A 20,233-nucleotide genomic window follows, 5' to 3' on the forward strand; every position below is an offset into this window, starting at 1 on the left:
AATTATTCTCATGGTTTTTAGGAAGTTTATCTTGTAAACGCTTCCCATTTTCTTGTTTTGCCTCAGTATTGTTCCACTTCTGGTGGTGCAATGATGCTTTCATTTTCTGAGAATTATTACTATAAGAACTATGGTATCGAGGATTTCTTCCACAACTATGTCCTTGTCCTCGTCCTCGTCCTCGTCCATGTCCACGAGTTTGGGATGATATTGCATTCACTTGAGGGAATGGTTCAGATCCAGTTGGACGAGACTGGTGATTTCTCATCAAAAGCTCACTATTTTGTTCAGCAAAAAGAAGACATGATATTAATTCAGAATATTTTGTAAATCTACGCTCTCGATATTGCTATTACAATAGCACATTCGATGCATGAAACATAGTAAAATTTTCTCTAACATGTCTTCTTCTGTGATTTTTTTCTCCACACAGCTTTAATTGAGAACTGATTTTAAAAAGTGTGGAATTGTATTCACTAATAGTTTTAAAATCTTGCAACCTTAGGTGCATCCAATCATATTGAGCTTTTGGGAGAATCACAATTTTTTGGTGGTCATATATTTCCTTCAAATTACTCCATAAAGTAAAAGGGTTTTTTACCGTAAGATACTCATTTTTTAAACCTTCATGGAGGTGATGGTGAAGGAAAATCAATGCTTTTACATGATCCTGTAGGGATGCTTGATTTCCTTCTTTGATCATAGCTTCAAGGTTCATTGCATCAAGATGTATTTCAGCATCAAAGATCCAATATAAATAGTTCTTTCTCGAAATGTCAAGTGTCATAAATTCGAGTTTTGTGATATTCGACATTGTCAAATAACTTCATATATATGACAAAACAATATTATTAGAATCAATTATAATAACTTGATAGCGTTGGTATAACTTTGATTATAAACAAAATCAAATAATTTGTTTATAACTTTTAACAATATGTAACAAAACAAATCAACAATAATATAAATATGTAAAATTTTATTCTATATAAATAACTTCAAATTTAAGATACGAGAATTACCGTCAGAGCAATTCGTACTGATAACTTGTTGTAAAATAAGGACAAATATAATGCAAATCAAAGTAGTAGAGATGAAATATATCTTACTTTGATATATAATAGGGAAGAAGAAATCAGATAAGAGAGTTGAGAAAGTTGAGAGAATGAATAACAAAGAGAATGAGAGAAAGTAAGAAATTTCTTTCTTGCTTAGGGATACATATTACAGGGGATGAGAAATTCTTTTATAGGTTTTCTAAATGACTTTCATTAATATTCTCATTAATGAATATTAATGAAACTCATAAACAACATTAATGGTTTCCATTAATGAGTATTAATAGAAGTCATAAATAATACTTAATTAACATTTATTATAATTAATGTGGTGACATTCATTACTTCAGTTATAATAAATATCTTTTTTTTTTTAATCATATAGAGTAAAAAAAAAAAAGAGTCATTACATCAACTTAATCTCTTATGGGTTGAGGTCATCGGAATTCATTAGGCTTCATATCTGTTCCAAGATCTTAGAATAAGTGGTATTTAACGAAACAAACCACCACCTAGAGCCCTCTCTCCATCTGTTCCAAGATCTTAGAATAAGTGGGATTCCGTGACTCTATGCACGATGCTCAAGGACCTCTTTCCCTTCTAGTTTCATTGGACCTCTTTCTTTTAATGGAAAATACTTAAATTATAAGAAAAAACACCCCAAAAGCATATAGTATTTAGTGTCCGCAATGGCAATAATCCAAGAAGGATGTGACGACAAACAAGAGGACACAATTTACTCGACGTAGTACACCCCACTTCCACCCAAAGCCCTGGAAGCATTTTCTCATATCATCAAATTCAAACAAAGCTCCCACTCACTCCCTTCCCCCTAATGGGCAGTCATGAACACTGCTAAACCACCACCACCTTCATCAACCTCAAGTCCATTCCCTATACTCCAAACTCTAACTCCCCTCCATCGGGTCTCTCCATTGCCTTCCTCCACCATCATCACAACCTTTACCGCCAAACCCCCACGCCAATTTGTGGTGCTCGTGCAGGGCACTGCCGATCACACTAACCCCACAAGCGTCTCCTTCACCACTACCACCGCCGCAACCACACCTCACCACTCGCTCAATCAGACACTCCTAACACTCCTCCGTCAAAGAAAGACCGAAGAGGCCTGGCTAACTTACGTCCAGTGCACACAGCTTCCCAGCCCCACCTGCCTTAGCCGCTTGGTCTCTCAATTGTCCTACCAAAACACCCATCAAGCCCTCACCCGTGCCCAGTCCATCATCCAACGCCTCCGCAATGAGCGCCAGCTCCACCGCCTCGACGCCAACTCCCTCGGCCTCCTCGCCGTCTCCGCTGCCAAGGCCGGCCACACCCTTTATGCTGCCTCCCTCATCAAATCCATGCTTCGCTCCGGCTATCTTCCCCACGTGAAGGCATGGAGCGCTGTGGTAAGCCGCCTTGCCGCTTCAGGTGATGACGGCCCGCTCGAAGCCCTAAAGCTGTTTGATTCGGTGACCCGACGGATCCGCAGGTTTACTGACGCTACATTAGTTGCGGACTCTCGGCCAGACACGGCTGCTTACAACGCCGTGCTGAATGCTTGCGCCAATTTGGGCGACACCAAAAGGTTCTTACAGGTGTTTGAAGAAATGACTCAGTTAGGTGCGGAGCCTGATGTTTTGACTTATAATGTTATGATCAAGCTTTGTGCTAGAGTTGATAGAAAAGATCTGCTTGTCTTTGTTCTGGAGAGGATTCTTAACAAGGGGATTCAATTGTGTATGACCACTTTGCATTCTCTTGTTGCGGCTTATGTTGGTTTTGGTGATTTGGAGACTGCGGAGAAACTGGTTCAAGCAATGAGGGAAGGGCGGCAAGATCTATGCAAGATTCTTAGAGACGTGAATTCTGAGAACCCCGGTAATAATGAGGGATATATCTTTGATAAATTGCTTCCTAATTCTGTTGAACACAATAACTCAGAGCCCCCATTGTTACCTAAAGCGTATGCTCCTGACTCTAGGATTTACACAACCTTAATGAAAGGTTACATGAAGGAAGGACGTGTTACTGATACCGTCAGAATGCTTGAGGCAATGCGGCATCAGGATGATAGCACCAGCCACCCTGACCACGTTACATACACGACTGTTGTTTCTGCACTTGTCAAAGCAGGTTCAATGGACCGAGCTAGGCAGGTGCTTGCTGAAATGACAAGGATTGGAGTACCTGCAAATCGGGTCACCTATAATATTCTTCTCAAGGGTTATTGCGAGCAGTTGCAAATAGACAAGGCGAAAGAGCTGGTTCATGAGATGGTCGATGATGAAGGGATTGTGCCTGATGTGGTTTCTTATAATACCTTAATTGATGGATGTATACTAGTTGATGACAGTGCCGGGGCTCTTGCCTACTTTAATGAGATGCGAGCAAGAGGAATTGCTCCTACCAAGATCAGTTACACCACTTTAATGAAAGCTTTTGCCTTGTCTGGTCAACCAAAGCTAGCAAACAAGGTATTTGACGAGATGCTCAGAGACCCACGAGTGAAAGTTGATTTGGTAGCTTGGAATATGTTGGTTGAAGCTCATTGTAGACTGGGACTGGTCGAAGAAGCAAAAAAAACAGTTCAGAGGATGAGAGAGAATGGATTTTACCCTAATGTTGCTACTTATGGAAGTCTTGCAAATGGGATTGCATTAGCTAGAAAGCCAGGAGAAGCACTTTTGCTTTGGAATGAAGTGAAGGAGAGGTGTGTTGTGAAGGAGGAAGGAGAAAATTCTAAATCTTCTCCCCCACCATTGAAGCCTGACGAAGGGCTATTAGATACTCTGGCTGATATCTGTGTGAGGGCTGCATTCTTTAGGAAGGCTTTGGAGATAGTGGCTTGCATGGAAGAGAATGGGATTCCACCAAACAAGAGTAAATATACTAGAATCTATGTGGAGATGCACTCAAGGATGTTTACAAGCAAGCATGCCTCAAAGGCCAGGCAGGACCGAAGGAGCGAGAGGAAGAGAGCAGCTGAAGCCTTCAAATTCTGGTTGGGCTTACCTAATTCATATTATGGGAGTGAATGGCGGCTTGAACCTATTGATGGAGATGATTATGGTTCAGATTCTGTTTAACTGTCTGGTCTGTGATGGCATTCCACAGGAAGGGAGCAGATTTAGCAAAAAGGGAAATCCAATACATTTATGGATCAGAAGATTATAAGGCTTGTATTACAATTGTAACATACTCGTTTAATGTATAAGTGGGTTTCACTGTTATAGAACTTATCAACTTATCTATAGATCTCTGCAGATTACAATCAGAACTTTTTGACTAATCTACAGATCTCTGAAAATGAAAAGCAGGAGATTCACTCTGGGATTTTGTTTAGAATTATAAATCTAGCATATATAACATTACTTGTCTCTGACTACCATTATTTATACTATATCCAATCTGTAAACGTATAGTTGATATACCCAATATTTTACAGTCGGTAGTGGCTGGAAATTTCAGAGCAATTTGAACATGCAGAAGTTCACAACATGGGACATTCAGCGAAGCCATTCATAATGCATAGTATGATATACCTGAGGAGAAGAAATGTTGGAAAGGAGAAAACTTGACCTCTTTAATGCTGCACAATTTTAGTCCCTTGACCCAGATGATAGACTTCATGAATGAGACGCAGATATTACCTGTACAAAAGATATCAGTTTGTAGGTGAACGAGGCTGCATGAGCCAAGAATATATTGTCATTTTGTTTTAATCATAAAGAGTCCTAAATTTTTAATGCCCATAGTTCCGTATCTAGGGTTTTAGTGTTTGTGAAATCACATTACCTGATACGTCTTAGGGCCCTTCTTGAGTAGATAACCAACAGTGTTTAAATTATCCACAAACATGTCAATATCCGGAACTCTTAATCCAATTCTATCTGCTAAATTGTATATTTCCTGAAAAACAAGAATAAAAAATGTCAATGACTGGATATTAAGGGGCATGACGTTATGGCTCAAAATGAGAGAAAAGTGTGGCTGCATACGGAAATTGAAAAGCAATCTTTTTTCTTCAACTCTGTTTGTTTATGCAAGGCACCTAAAAATCGTTTTGCTTCTTTCTGCTGACTCATTCCCCCACTCCGACCAAAATCCACAAAACCATGCTCATCAACGTACTTGTCATACAGTGATTCCTTCATTATCTCAACAACATCCTGCAAAATGATGTAAAGCTTAGAAAGTTCATGAACAAGTTTTGGTTCTGTAAACTTCAAAGGAGTTGGTGAATGCCAATGGTCATGCTTGTAGCTGGATCAAATAGCAGTTGTAGGCCACAACCTTGAGGCCACAGAATATATCTCAGCTTACCAAGCTACAAGAAAAAGAGGCATGCCAAGGTCGAGTAAGACAAGAGATGCTATTTCTGTGTGTTGCTCCTACGTCAAGTAAAACAAGAGATCATATTTGTGTGTGTGTGTTCCTCATGCGTAAGTGACTGTATTCTTCTTTCAAGATATGAGACTATTTGCACCTATAAAAGTTTTTCAAGACCCTTTTGAGTCCACCTCAGGGTTCAACTTGATCTGGCATATACCAGCTAAGTTGGTAAATTGCAAGCCTTTTGAAATAAATCCAGCTTCTGAGGCTAGTGCTGCTATTTTAATAGAACTGAACTAGACAGATGGTTATCATTATTATTGGGACCAATAAGTGTTAACCTTTAGTGAGCTATCCTCTCTACCAGATGAACTTACCAAAGCATCCTGGGCTGTTATTTCTTCTCTCAAGTCCAGCCTGGCTCGAGCTTCAGCCAGCCTCACTAAACTTTCCAGTTGCCTTGCAGTTATTGGCGTACCATCTGCTGATGTACTATGGTCTCTTAGTCGTAAGTAAAACTTCTGTAGTATTTCTGCTGCTGGTTTCGACATTCTGATAAAACAGAAAGATAATATTAGCAATTGTTGTCAAGTCAAAATTGCAAACATGAAAATTTTGCTAGGCAGAAATAATGGACAATCACCTCGGAAAGACAAAAGTTCGTGCATAAGCAATATATTTGCGAAGAAGTGGAGCAGGCAATGGAACAAAATCCATGTCCTTTTTTGGGTCAAGTCTCAACCTAGAAACTAAAGAACCACTTTTTGCATTCATATCTACGTCTCCAACAGTGTGAGCAGCAATATCTTGCAAATTAAAAGGCATATCTTGTTAAAGAAAATCCTCCATTGGTAAAATTTAACTGATTAACAAGTAGAAAATACCACCTCTACATGGCCTTTTTGCAGCTGGTGAATTTTCTCCACATCCAGCATGAAGCTGCAAGAGAAACACCTGAATCATATTTTGTCATATCTTTTAAATAAACACAGAACCCTGGGCATCATTTAAAAATCATATGTATGGTCCCAGAGACACCAAAAGGGAACTTAATTTCATTGTCCAAATGAGCAGCTAGAATCAACTGGCACAAGGAATCCCTAGGTTGAATAGTGGATGGCAGATTCTAATTACTGCCCTTGTGAAATGAGGGCAAAATTGAAGTATCATCGCCAAGTTCTCCTATTCTTGAAAACTGAAATTATTTCCCATCATTTTCATCAAGCATAATGACCCAATTCCATCATGTATATCCCATTATCACAAATGTTTGAAAATATTTCAATGTTGTAAATAAAATTGCAGGAAACTTCTACATGCTAACAACTGTTTGCTTTTCTAAGATGAATTGCATTTTCCCCTTTCAATTCACTTTTATTTCCATTATTATTTGCTCATGATATTATCTTAAATTAATTCTCAAGTTTTGAATGAGAGCAGAGGCATAGGATTTCCAAATCCAAAATGTCATTATGGCTGTATGTCAGGTTTTCTGCATAAACTTTATCAAACAGGCAAAAACTCCTCATGTCTAGGCTGAAGATAAAATATTTGGCATGACATATATTCATCAACCTCTAAATAAGTTGTCTTGAATGTGATTCACTCATAAGCATGCAAGAATATGAAGTGGCCAGACAGGTAACTTACTGACATAATATGCTCGGAGACTCGCTTATCCAGTAGCTCATCAGGTTTATCAAGTAATATGAAAACCAAATCAAACCGTGAAAGAAGAGCAGCACTCATTTTCAAATTTTCATTCACAGTTTTTGCACGGCTGCAATTTGAATATAATTTAATGAGTATTTATGAAGGAGCCTATATGATGAATAAAAATAAATAAATAAATAATAATCATTCAGGAATGGTTATGATTCTAAATCTGCTCATCTACAAGACTTAGAATAAATTTATTAAGTGCAAATCCTTCAGAAAATGGTTTGTCTGAAACATCATAATATCAAAATACAAAGAAAACAATTTTTTTTCTTTTTGCATAAAAGGAACTGAAATAAATGATGGTATAACAAGGAAAAAGACAAATTTCACAGATCAAACAAAAGTCCCTGGAGTCTACAGTATGTAATATTATTTAACAACTCCAACAAATATAAGTTGGTTTCATCATTATGGTCCAACAAGGAAAACCACTTCTAATGCACCAATGATTATATCATCAGAGTTGATAGAGAAGGCAAATACTGAAGTTAGAAACATCGGGAAAATTACTTATAATGACCACCAACAGGATTTGCCGCTGCTAAGACAGAAGTTCGTGCTGATAAACTTGCCACAAGTCCAGCCTTTGCAACAGAGACACACTGTTGCTCCATGGCTTCTAGAAGAGCCTGAGGTAAACTCAAAATTAGAAATGTGTGGTCTTGACAATTAGAGGTCAAACAATACATCAATGATTAGTCAGGCCAAACCTGATGTTCTGCTGACATTTTGTCAAACTCATCAATACAGCATAATCCACGATCAGCAAGCACCATGGCACCTGTTTGGAAATATAATTGTTGCTTAAGAGGGTAAAAGCTGAATATTTCCATGCATGTGCAAAACGACATGTAAACTTTAAAAGCTGACATGGAATGCAAGCTTCATGATCATCAAATAATGCATTACTCATGAGTCCCAAGAAAATCTCAACTTACAAGTTCCATTTTTTCTATAACGGATCAAACCCCTTAATAGCTAAATGAGAACCAGGCTAGCACAAAGATAAGATGTCATATTATCGATTTTTTTCATATCCATGACAGAAATTTGCAATTCATGATCTTTGGAATTGTGTACTTCAAATTCCTTCTTATTGCATTTGTTAGTATTTTGTACAATTTTTCAAGCCATAACAGTAGTATTTAAATTGAAAATTTGTGGATGTTATGATGTTAGAGAGGTTTGAAGATGTTATAATGTTAGAGAGCAAGTCTTGGGGACTTCCACTCAAAGCTATATTTTTAAAACTGGAGTCAACCTTCATGGGTCACAACAGTCAAATATGCCTTCTGCAGCCAAATACACATCCCAAGAATTGGTGCTGCTCTAACCCATTAATACCATGGAGCATAATATGGTTCACAATGAGAAAACTTTGTTGATCTATTAACAATTCATTGTACAGCCTCTTGCAAAGAGAAAAATTATATTGGAAGTTGTCATCCCCATAATTGGGAAAATGAAACCCATCTGAGATAATTTATTGCTATAGTTTCTTGTTACTTATCCAAAAAAGGAAGACAATTTGAAGAACGAGAAATAGATTTCATTTTCCAGTATTCTTATGATTTTTCAAGTTTGCTGAAATACATGTGGAAGTTTTATCCATCAATCATGACATCAATTACAGGTAAACCATTAAAGATAGCAAAAATAGTATTAGATAATTGAGAGAGAGAGGGAGGGAGGGAGGGAGGAGGAGGGAAACAAGTACCAGCCTCAAAAGCATAGTCACTTGTCATAGGATCCTTCACAACAGCTACAGTAAGCCCAGCATTGGTTGTAGCATTGCCACACACATAAATGCCACGTGGAGAAATGGCAGCTGCTGCTTGCAGTAGTTGGCTTTTACCGAGTCCAGGATCACCTAATGATATGACATTAGCATTTTTCAAGCTCATCTTAGCATAACATTGACTTCCAGTTGAATGAAATGTAAGATAGTTTTCACTCTCACTAACATAGAAAGTAGAATAATTGTTAAGGTTAGCACCATTATATGAGCAAGAGAAGACTTATGCATACCAACAACTATGATATGGATGTCTCCTCTGACAGGGACCTTGTTCTTATCCGTTGAATACTTTTGGACACCTCCAAACAGTGCTAATGTTATTCCCGCTGTTGAGAAACAAAATAACCACATGAGTGAACCAGACTAACAATCAACTTCAGATTCCAGGTTCATCAAGGAAATAATCCAATAACCAGAGAAAGGAGGGAGATTTATATTTAATCATATGTTCTTTTACATTGCTTCATATTTGAATAATCTTGGATGTCATTGCACATACAACCAGCATAAACAAACAGAAGTACAGAACTAGAATTAGTGAATGAGAAGTGCAGAATCATCACATCCTAGGCATAGAATCAAAAAGCTTCTGGATTTATTAAGCTCTCAATGGTAAGGGTTATGGTGGGGATGTGGGAAGTTCCAAGCTCAAGTCCTAGTGGGGCCAAAAGAAAAAGCCACCTATCAAAGAAAAAACCTAAGTTCATAGAACTTCTGACAGTGCACATAACAACATAAGCTAACCAAGAAACTTAATAAGGAAAATTTCTACTTGTGCACAAGCACAAAAATAAGCAGTGAGCAGAATCAGATGGAGGAATGTACGGAACTAGTGGACTTCTTTGTTTAACAACTCAATGAGCAATTAATTTATAGGGATTGGCACACAACCTCTTTCACTTTTTGAAGAGAGGTATAAGTACAAGATTAGAGTTAAAGAACATTGTTGAAATGCCAATTTAGCCCAAAAGCTTAAGATGCTACACAACTGGCCAAAAATGCACATTAAGGTACCACCCTCCCTCACCTGCAGTTTGGTTGCATGTGGAGAGGGAAATAATGAAACACAGAAAAATAGATAAGTAAATCAACAGTGAAGAAACTTGAACTTGAAACCTATATAAAGTAGAACTCTAATACCATATTAAGTTACCACTTCAATAAAAAAAGTTTTAAGTTGTCAAGTTATCAGCCAACTAAGTACATCAGGCTAACAAACATATTTATTAAATGTTTAACAGTTCTAGTTATAGGTTAGGACATGCAGCATGATAAGTTCATGCATAATCATTACGAGGGTAAAAAAAACTATCGATGCTAGCTCTTGATGTAAGCATATTCACTGGTCCAAAGCACCCACTCGTGTAAAAGCTTCGACAGCTGGTTGACCAAAATGAGGATTCCAAATTGCATGAGCAATAGGTCTTACATGCATTCGAAATTTCCTTGCCAAGCTACATGAAACAAATTTCTAGAAGTCCACAGAAAAATTAGTGCTAATTGCCCAAAATAAGGAGCAAAAAATTTATGATAAATGCACTCCTAAGTAATATCATCATGACTTTCAAAGTCATGTGCAATAGCACCACCAAACCAAATACAATAAGTAGTGGGGTCTTGAGCTAACCCTTGCCAAACCTTGGAAATCTTAATGTCATGTCTTTGAAGTCCTCCCAGCCATTATCCTACTATAATAATCCTTACTAAGAATACCCACATTGTGGCAATTCCACCCAAGAGATAATGGGTTACTCCTATTGCACGTTCTTGTACAATGGTCAAGGCTCTAGGATGAATAGCAAGAGCAACTATTAATTTATTATGAGATCAAATGATGAATTCAATAACTTCTTGCCAATAACCACACCTCCAAATAGAAACATTAAACTAAAATCCATACAAAATGAGCACTTAGGAAAAAAAGGCCATATGAAGATAATGAAAAAACATAAGACTGACAGGAATTTACTTGCCTTGCTGATTGTTCCTGCACTAGTTATTGCTCCATCTTAGACGTTCCTAATCACATCAAAATATCTAGGACTGGCTCACACTCCTTAATTCTCTAGAATATGACATTTTCTCCCTTCACAATACCCATTGTATTTTTTCTAATTGGAAAAAATGTTATATGAAGGTTTTTCTTCTTGCTTAACACTTCCAATCAATTGCTTAGGCAAAGAATAGCTTCAATCATATCACAAACACTTCGTTCACCCCCCATATTTTTTGTGTTGTGTGGTACTTAAAAGCCCCCTATGTCAACCCTTTACAAGCCTCACAAGATGTACAAGCAACAAACACACAATACAAAACTTCAGCCATTGTCATTGGTCATAGGAGATTGCATTCCATGCTCAACAGTCCACTTGCCTTATTGCCCTATTGCATGCCATCAGCTCCATTGTTGTAGAGAATAGCTTGGCTTGTGTCATTTGTCCTGCAAGCGTAGCAACCTGCTATGTGTCTCATGTCAGATGTCTTTCAATCCACATGCCAAGTGTCATTTCTTTGATGCTCTAGTAGTCCGTTGCTTGGGCTTCCCTCAACACCAAGGTTTTGCATCCTTATGCTTGTCATGTTCTTGTTGTGTTAACAACCTTTGCTTGGTTCCTCGCCAATGCCAAGTGTTGCACTATGTTGAGCCCACATGCGATACTCAGCCCACTGATTGTATAGGCAGGCCGATATGTACCAACCAAGCCCATTCTTAGCTCACATCCTTGCTACAACTTGGCCTATGTGTGCCAAGCTTCCTTCTCAGCCCATATCTTATATTTGTTATATTGTTCGCAAATGTTTGCCAACATTGTTAATTTCTTCCTTTTGAAGCATGCATAGCCCATGTCATGTGTTATAGCTGCAGCACATGGCATTGTGCCCATCAATTGCATCATACTCATGGTAATATGCCCATGCATGTGTGCTTACAAGGCTCACCATTACACCTTTCTCATGCCCAAGGCTCCATTGTCATGCCTTTGAAGTAGCATACCCATTGCCACCCACCTTTTATCATGACCCTTAGAAAGATTTTGATGTAGGACAACCCTAGGATAGTAGCCTACAATCAAATAGGTGGGCTAGGGTTTTTATCTTTTAGGGTTTAAGAAGAGGAACAAGGGATAAAGTTCATAGTAGAGAAAAAATAAAATAAAAAACATTGAGAAAAAATATACGAAGAGAAGAATGAGAAACCTTAAAATCTCACTAAGGCCTTCTAGGAGTTTCACCTAGAAGAAAATTAATGGATTCTCATCACATTCTAATGAGAATGACAAAGCTAAGAAAGAAAAGGAAGAAAAACTAGAGCGATTTGAATAGCACGAACAACATTGACTTTTGAAAATTGCAATACTTGCCAAAAAAATATAATATTATTAATCACCAATCCATTACTTTGGTTTTACATTAATTAGCCTTATTTATAAGCTTCTCTAAGAAATCCAAAGTTTATTAGAATTATAATAACCTATTATGTGTCTAATTTTAATTCTCCTATAACCTAATTAGTCACTCTTAATTTAACTTCAACAAATAATAATCCTAATTTAATTCCAAGTAATACTAATCTTATTTAATTGTAACTAATACTAACTCTCTTTCTTGATGTATATCTTGGAGATTCATCCTCATCAGAGTCACCTTCCTCCCCTTCTTTAAAGAGCTTTTTAAACCTTTTCCATTTTGATAGAAAGAGAATCATAGGTGCTTCCATAGACATAATATATTTTCTTTAATTATAGAAAATCCTGAAAAATATTCCTCTATAAGTAAACTCCCACTTAGTACATGCACTTTGAAGGAAAAATCTCAACGCAATGAAATCTCACAATTGAATTTTTGTTTAGTCGAGCCACCCATAAGGTGCCTTGTATGGGCACATATGCATGCTGCCACCACCAAGCCAATGCCCGATGCCCATAACACTCATCCCTATGCACCAATCTGCTACTAAGCCTCTCAAGCACCCTCACTATTCACCTTGTCTTCATCATGGCATGTTGTCTCACATGCCATAGGCATTCATGGGTGCAAGGTGCCACCACATGAGGCCTTTGTCCCACATCATCATAATCAAGATGTTTACACTTAGATGGAATCAATTGGTTAAATGATACTAATGCCTTATTGTCTAAATGTTTGCTCAATCATTTCTCTCTTTCAATTCCATAATATTACTTCTAAGTTTTAGCACTATAGTTGGTGAAACGTAAATATCACCTATGTTGTTATATACAGTAGAGGGGGTTGCTTCCATTTCCTAGCATCACCTCCCTCCATTGCAATATAAATGAACCTATCAATTAGCCATGGGCCAACCACACTATAGCAGATTATGCTTCACCAATGCATCTGACATGGTAAAGAGGTTATGCATATTTTTTTCTGCTGTTGCTCATAATTCACAATGAACTCTCCTGATACTTTAGGCTTCATGAAACAGCACTTGCCCCTGACATTACATTGTATAGGGAGTGATGTTGACAATCTAGCTATTTTAGAATTACTTAGCATCATTGTGTGTGTGTGTGTGTGTGTTTAGCTAGTGAGTTAACAATATGGGGAAATAGGGTAAGAGCAACTCCACATAGCATGATCATTAGTTACCAATGAATCTACAAGCAAACCAAACAACTTATAGGTGAAGAAACCATACATAGAAATAGTTAAAGCATAACTTGAGGAGATGGTTTAACATGAAGGAGATATTATGGTATAACTCACCTTTGACAAGCTCATGTCCATAAATGGAAGGGCAAATTGATTGTAGTATTTGTCGAAATCTGTCTGAACCATGTTCCTCTGAGAACTTAACAATGAATTCCAAATCTCTTGGAGAAAATGAGAATAAATCTAACAGCTCTGTAGCTCTAGAATCAGCATTAGAATCTTGCAAATCCTCAGATATATACTGCGACTTGGAATTTTTGATTGAAACTGCTTCTAGGTACAAATAGAACAATCCTTGGTTCTTGTTTTTTGATTTTCCTGCAATATTTGAAATTGCTTGAAGCTGCAGCTGGCATGAGTTGAGGGAAATAGTTCCACAATTACAACATAAATATATTTTCTGTTATTAATAATGGTGGACGTATTGTTGGTAACATCCTATACTTCGTGGTAAAATTACTAAACAACTAATGTATCCGCTAAAATTAATTTTAAGGTCGCCCTATACTTTGTATTGACTTGTGAGATAAGCCATGCTCTCTACCAGGATAAAATTTCAAGCTATAGAAAAGTGGAACAAGGTTTAAATTCAGCTCCCTAGACATAAAGAACGAAAATGATCTAATTGTGATAAGATAAATAGAGTTAAAGTGGATATCATATTACAGGAACCCTCTAACATGCTATCTCAAATTCCATAGTATCCTTACACAATATACTTTTTTTTGATAAGTAAAGAAAAGTTGTGTATAAAGAAAAGAGGGGACACCAAAAACAGTGCCCTCAAAGTATACAAGAAGTATACAAAAGAAGCCAAAAGGCTCAAACCAAAGGTGGAGGGATAGAAACAAAAAACATCACTTGTCCTTACTTAAAGCATAACCAATCAATGAAGCTTAAAAGAGAAAATGGCTCAAATCTACAGACACCCTAGACCAAGACCATAGGTTACATACAAAAGAATTTTTCAATCTTCGGAGCAAAAGCTCCTCATTGCCAAACGCTAACAAATTCCTTTCCTTCGTCCAAAATATACATAAGGGGGCCGCTTGCCAAGCCTTTTTACAAGCTTTACCCACAAACAACCCATGCTAACCCAAGAAGAGTTTCCTTCACTGAACAAGAAAGAATCCAAGACACACCAAAGAGGGAGAAAAGAAGATTCCAAAAAACCCAAGTCTTTGCACAGTGAAGAAGAAGGTGATCAACCATCTTTGCTTCAAAGAGGCAAGTATCCTTACACAATATATAGTTTTCATATAATGCTTTATGGACTGGTTATCTTCACAAAAGCTGCACCTAACCCTAAATTTCTCATATTAATTCAAATCTTCCTGTCATAGTGGAATGGTCGTGGTAGAATGCTTGTCTGTTGATCTATAATCATTTCATGGAGAACCAAAGGAGAAGAAAGAAATCTCAATTGTGTTAGGTTGAAAAGTTTCAAGATTTTTATAGTATATTTTTTGTTTATTGTAGATGAATATGTATCCCTTCAAAACATATTCCAAACCACAGGGCGGTTCCCTCATAACTGCAACAAAACTAAGTATCCCTTTAATTTTATGAAGCTGAATGAGAAACTACAACTAACAACTGTGAGACTGTGAGACTTTATTATCAATCTCTCACAAGGTCCAGTTTTTCTTATTTTATTATTGTATTAACTAAAATGTGTTACTCGGTTACTCCTCAAGTCATTGACAAGGCAAACAAGTTGTTCAACAATGATTTGGACTTATTCATGTCTCAATATAAGATCTTTTCTTTTTTGGTTCAAAGGCGATATTGGGCCACACAACTAAGGCTGCCTCCATATTGATGAATAAACACCAAACCAAATCCCTCCCCACACATACACTGACACACACAATAAAGCTCTGACAATCAATCTGACATTACAAGAAAGTGTAATATATAATATTAAAATAAAATTTAAAAGCATTTAATAAATTCATAAAACCGCATATATTTATGGCAAAAGAACCAATATCACAAACAGAACCTGAAATTACAAAGGTGAGATCATGCAAACAGGCCAAACATAAGGATGCTAGCAACAGAAATTGTTCTTTTTGTTCCTCTTTCAGTGCAAATTTTTTTTACACTGCACAACAAGCATTTTATTATCAGTATTCCTAAACATATAAGAAATGTCGGTTGTGTTATTTTAGAAATGCATGGTAGGATGAATATGCTGACGACCAGGGATACATATGGATTTCATTCTATAAATAGTTGTGAATTGAAATCCCTGTATCAAAGAATTCATTTGCTTTACCTCCACCGATATCCATGTAATTATTGATTTGCCTTATAATTCCAGTAACAGTGACCACATCTCCAGGAATGCATGCATCAACAAGATCTTCAGTCAATTCACACTCTACTGTTCGAGGCACCCGGCCTTCTTCATGATTTTCAGACTTTAGTATCTCCTGTAGTCTGGAAAAATAAAAGTTTATAAAAAATAAAAAAACAGATTTCTTTTTTCCCCATTGATGAGGAACTTAAAATGAAAGGAAGATGCATAATATTGAAGTCAAAGATTGTTGAGTGCTTGCCTTATTTTCTGAAAATCTATGGGTTGAGCAGTGGATCTTATTGGAGTAAAAGTTCTGCTCTTGCACCCATGTAAGGTGCAAACGGATGGTGGTGAAAATTTTCCATCATGAAAAATACGTAAAATATTGGTTTGACACTTAACACAGGCAAAAGTCATCTGTACAACTAGAGGCTTGACCGTGCTAGCTTTTACTACTGTACCACGTACAGATACAAGTTTATCTGCCATGTCACCAAAGATATCAGTAATTCTGTTCCTCAACATTTATTGCTTTGGCCTGGTATATCACAATTAATAAAAAAACTATAACTTAATTTTCAATCATGAATTTACCAATATATGCTGATTTTAGGTTCTTCAAAGCAATCATAGTTTCAGGGTGGTTGTGCAGACGGATATTTATCTTCACACCATCCTCCAACCTATTGTCATCCCAGTTGGTCAATAAAACCTGCTATAAAAGAAAGGTAATTGATATCACAGCAAAAAAGGAATACCCAAGAATACATGGAACTTCAGGGATAATTGCCTCATTGTTATTGTGTACCTTGTGAACTGCAGCACTCATACATAATAAAGCTTCTTTAGGTTTTGTATCTAAAGTTGCATAAAAGTCCTCAAGGTCGCATATCTTATGAAATTGTTTGAAGTCAAGCGACAAAGAGAAGATGTCATCATCACTCTTGACCTGTTCATTATTTAGAAATCAACTTTCTGAAATCACTGAAAAAAATTCTAAAATAAGCTAAAAATGCCAGACATCCCACTACAATTAGCAATTCAATTGATTGGCAAGTGATGAACATTCTTGTCTCATAATATATGCTCTTACTTATTCAAGAAAGATCACACAAGATCCTATCAGTAACTTGACATCTTCCATCTATCTTCACTCTTGATGCTTTGGGAATATTTCTTAATGCCTAAAGAGCTAGTAGCAACCTCATTCATGAACTAAATTTTGTGTGTTTCATGGATTGTTTGAGCATTATATATGTGAAAGGGTAGCAAGGTCATCATATCCAAGCTACAAATGTTGACAGTCAAGTTTGTTTATTTCTAATGGAGAAGGATGGTTATCAAATTGCTTGGTAGGATACATGGAAGATGTGATGGTTATTATGTGAAAAGAATATTAGTACTCATTGCACATCTAGGGCATAATTCAATTAGTTACTCTAGCCAGAGAGTTAGTTAACCTTAGTTAGCCAGAGAGTTTGTTTATATTTTGATTCGTTGTTGGTTTGTTTACATAGAGATATGCTAGAACAAACATTGAGGACAACCCTAAGCTCTAAGCTTCTTAATGGAATTTGTAGTTTTCCAAGTTATCTTTTATAGACATAGGCATTTGTAACAAGGTTTCTGCAGTTTTCCAAGCTTTCGAAAAATAAATTTAGCCCATAACAAATTTACTTTCATGCCCATGCATTGTACAGTCTCCCCCTGGTACACACATAAGTAGATTCTACCCCAGGTCAAGGAATGGGTGACCTGAGGATAGAACAACCCAGACCAGAGCTAGAGAGTGCCGCCAGGTTGAAAGGACTACCTAGGGATAGGCCATAGTGAATCCCATCATACGGAGATCATAAATACACTGAACCCAAAACATGGAGGCAAGTTACGACTAGGAGTCAGCGGTTATGGGTCCAAACTTGATGTGTTCCATCGACCCTAGGGCATGTGGCATATCAGTTAACTTCTTGCTTCAAACCACAAAAGTTGAGAGTTTTTCCCACATGATATAGTGGTTTCTCAAAGAAATGTTAGCCCACCCAGAAAATTCACTACAAGATGTTGCAAGAAATGCCAGTGAAAAGCCCTGAAAGCCAAAAACAATCTCATTCTTAACCACACGAATTCAACGCTGCCCTAGGTGGGCTAGTGGGGATCTTTCTAATTAACTTTTTTTGGGGCAAGAATTAATAAATCAATGTTTTTCTCATGTTCCCCAACCTCAGGGTTTTGAGATCCAAAACATTCACCAGGTTACAGAATTGAGTTCTAAAAAGGATAAATAGTTCAAAGCCAATGAATTATCCTGGTACTTGAAAGAAAATGGAAAGAAACTGAACAAAAGTCAATAAATTCAAGATCTCAATTGCATTTCTTAATTTCCATAGAATTTCTCATTGACTGAATTACGTTTTTAGGCATAAAATTTAGGTGGTTAAACCAGTTAAAAGCATAGCATCACTGTATGGAACAGATCCCACCTAGTCTCTAGCACAACAATAAACTCACGGAGTTTGAATCCACAATTGCAGCAGTACAATCAATTTTTGTTTCTCATAATATATCACACAAAATGTGTACAGTCAGATTTCAAATCCTCACCCACGTCAATGGCACGCCAGGCATTTTCACAAATTTAACAAAATCAAACCCCAATCCAACCATTAAACAACATATAACCCACAAATGACTGATAGCTGTGCCTCATAAGCATCAAAATGACAAAATCCCTAATACTACTTCAATTTTCAAGAAACAAAAGGAAAGAAAATTGTTAAAATTTTCATGTTATAATAAACTGGAATCGAAGTAGATTCGCAAGATTCCAAGCTTTCTTCTCTCTTTCCTTGAATTTCCTGGGAAACAAATGAAACATACATAGAAAAAGAGAGACCTGCGAAACGAATTGTTGGGCGGATGGGGAAGAAAAGAAGTGAATGAGTTGAGAAGTGACGTGGAGGCGAGGGTCGTTGGCCGACAATTGGATTTCGGGGAAGTAAGTGGCCAAGACCTTAGTAATGTCGGTGTCGGTGAATCGGCACTTGGCGCTCATGGTCTCTCCGTACATTCCGATCTCTCTCTTAGAAGATCCTCCTCAGCAACGTTTTCGAAAATAGGTCTGTTTATTTGGCGGGAGAAAAGAAGAACAACAAATTTATAATGCGGAGAAGACAACCGCCCATTAATAGGCTAAACGACGTCGTATTGGTACTTTTTTTGGCCACGCGGATCATCTGATGTCCAAACGCGCATTCTTTCAGCGCCATGGCGATCGCGTGCAGAAAACGCGCAGTTTTGGGGCTTTCAAAAACGCTTTATTGTCACCGTTTTAGCATCCCGTGTAATAAAACGCACCGATCGGTTTCACCGTTTCGTCTTGTCATATATTTCAATTCTTCATTTTCAAGTGTCACAGTGCCGTCTTGGTTTCCGCGAAGATTTTAAAACGCATCGTTTTTGTTTCACTAATCACTGGCTGGCTGAGTGAGAACTAAGAAGGGTCGGCCAAATAAACCGTCTGCCTTTCCTTTCTCTTGACAAGAAGCAGCCGCAGTACCTCTTTTCTTCAGCAGTCTGCCTTACAACACTAGATTCCAAAAAAACCTAGAAATAAGAGGGCTTGAGCTCTCAGCTTAGATTTTCGAAACACCAGCATTAGGCAGAGTTGAGTGGGGGATTTTATGTCCTGCTCTGGCTGATTTTTGATGGAAGAGCAAAAGAAAGATAAAATGAAAACTCTCGAACGTTTGATGATGGCTACAGAATAACCGAGCAAAAAGGATAAAACAAAGTCCATTGTATGGCATAAAAAACGTGAAGCGTGTCATCTCAAATTCAGTTCCTACTTTCAGTTGATTGTAGGGATTTCAGACATAATCAAGGACCAATAGCTTGTAAATTGCAAGTTTCACACGCATGCATGGGTTGAGGGAGAGCTCTTGCAGAGCCCTATTCCGACTTGGGCTGTCATGAGAGATCCTTTTCTACCAACCTGCGAGAAAAAAATTGATACGAAAGAATTAAAAACTTCACCTTTTGCATTGAGATAAACCAGCTAAAAATAAGACACAATAAAAAGTAAATAGTACATAAACGTCCTAAACCTCTAAAGACTTCAAACAGAAAATCAAACAGGCTAAGCGGTCATCCACACCCCTCTCCACCAACTTCCCACCCAAACAAAGGAAACCCACACCCACAGTTGCTAGGAGTGGTTTATTGTTACCAAACTGACGTAAAGCAAAGGACTACAACAAAATAGAAGGAAGGAGAAGGAAAATGCATAAAGCTGTTATTTTTTTAAATGATACATAGCAGCCTATGAATAGGCATTACATG

General features: G+C 37.4%; 2 protein-coding genes across 2 annotated transcripts; one reads left to right on the top strand and one right to left on the bottom strand.

Annotated features, from left to right (window-relative positions):
• The first annotated feature begins 1,753 nt into the window (after window positions 1-1,753).
• LOC117920508 (pentatricopeptide repeat-containing protein At3g09650, chloroplastic) lies at window positions 1,754-4,317 on the top strand. The gene has a single exon (XM_034838087.1). It carries the CDS (start codon window positions 1,904-1,906, stop codon window positions 4,148-4,150), a length of 2,247 nt encoding a protein of 748 aa, XP_034693978.1. The 5' UTR covers window positions 1,754-1,903; the 3' UTR covers window positions 4,151-4,317.
• On the bottom strand, window positions 4,267-19,660 carry LOC117920507 (probable DNA helicase MCM8). Its single transcript, XM_034838086.1, has 17 exons — window positions 18,789-19,660; window positions 16,704-16,844; window positions 16,490-16,610; window positions 16,155-16,377; window positions 15,872-16,035; window positions 13,645-13,908; window positions 9,147-9,242; window positions 8,836-8,988; window positions 7,829-7,899; window positions 7,629-7,747; window positions 7,047-7,176; window positions 6,284-6,335; window positions 6,040-6,202; window positions 5,774-5,948; window positions 5,063-5,233; window positions 4,860-4,973; window positions 4,267-4,714 (listed from the first exon to the last, which is right to left on the bottom strand). Exons 1-17 carry the CDS (start codon window positions 18,960-18,962, stop codon window positions 4,691-4,693), a joined length of 2,355 nt encoding a protein of 784 aa, XP_034693977.1. The 5' UTR covers window positions 18,963-19,660; the 3' UTR covers window positions 4,267-4,690.
• Between the last annotated feature and the right edge of the window lie 573 nt (window positions 19,661-20,233).

Source organism: Vitis riparia, chromosome 8 (genome assembly GCF_004353265.1).
Source record: "Vitis riparia cultivar Riparia Gloire de Montpellier isolate 1030 chromosome 8, EGFV_Vit.rip_1.0, whole genome shotgun sequence".
NCBI lineage: Eukaryota > Viridiplantae > Streptophyta > Magnoliopsida > Vitales > Vitaceae > Vitis > Vitis riparia.

Bases quoted from the DNA above. Each gene is read 5' to 3' on its own strand.
- LOC117920507 (XM_034838086.1), bottom strand. From the start codon at position 18,962: ATGTACGGAGAGACCATGAGCGCCAAGTGCCGATTCACCGACACCGAC. The intron at 16,611-16,703 runs GTACACAATAAC...TTTCTTTTATAG, and splicing joins TGAGTGCTGCAGTTCACAAG to CAGGTTTTATTGACCAACTG. The intron at 6,336-7,046 runs GTAAGTTACCTG...TTTCTCTTGCAG, and splicing joins TCTCCGAGCATATTATGTCA to CTTCATGCTGGATGTGGAGA.
- LOC117920508 (XM_034838087.1), top strand. From the start codon at position 1,904: ATGAACACTGCTAAACCACCACCACCTTCATCAACCTCAAGTCCATTC.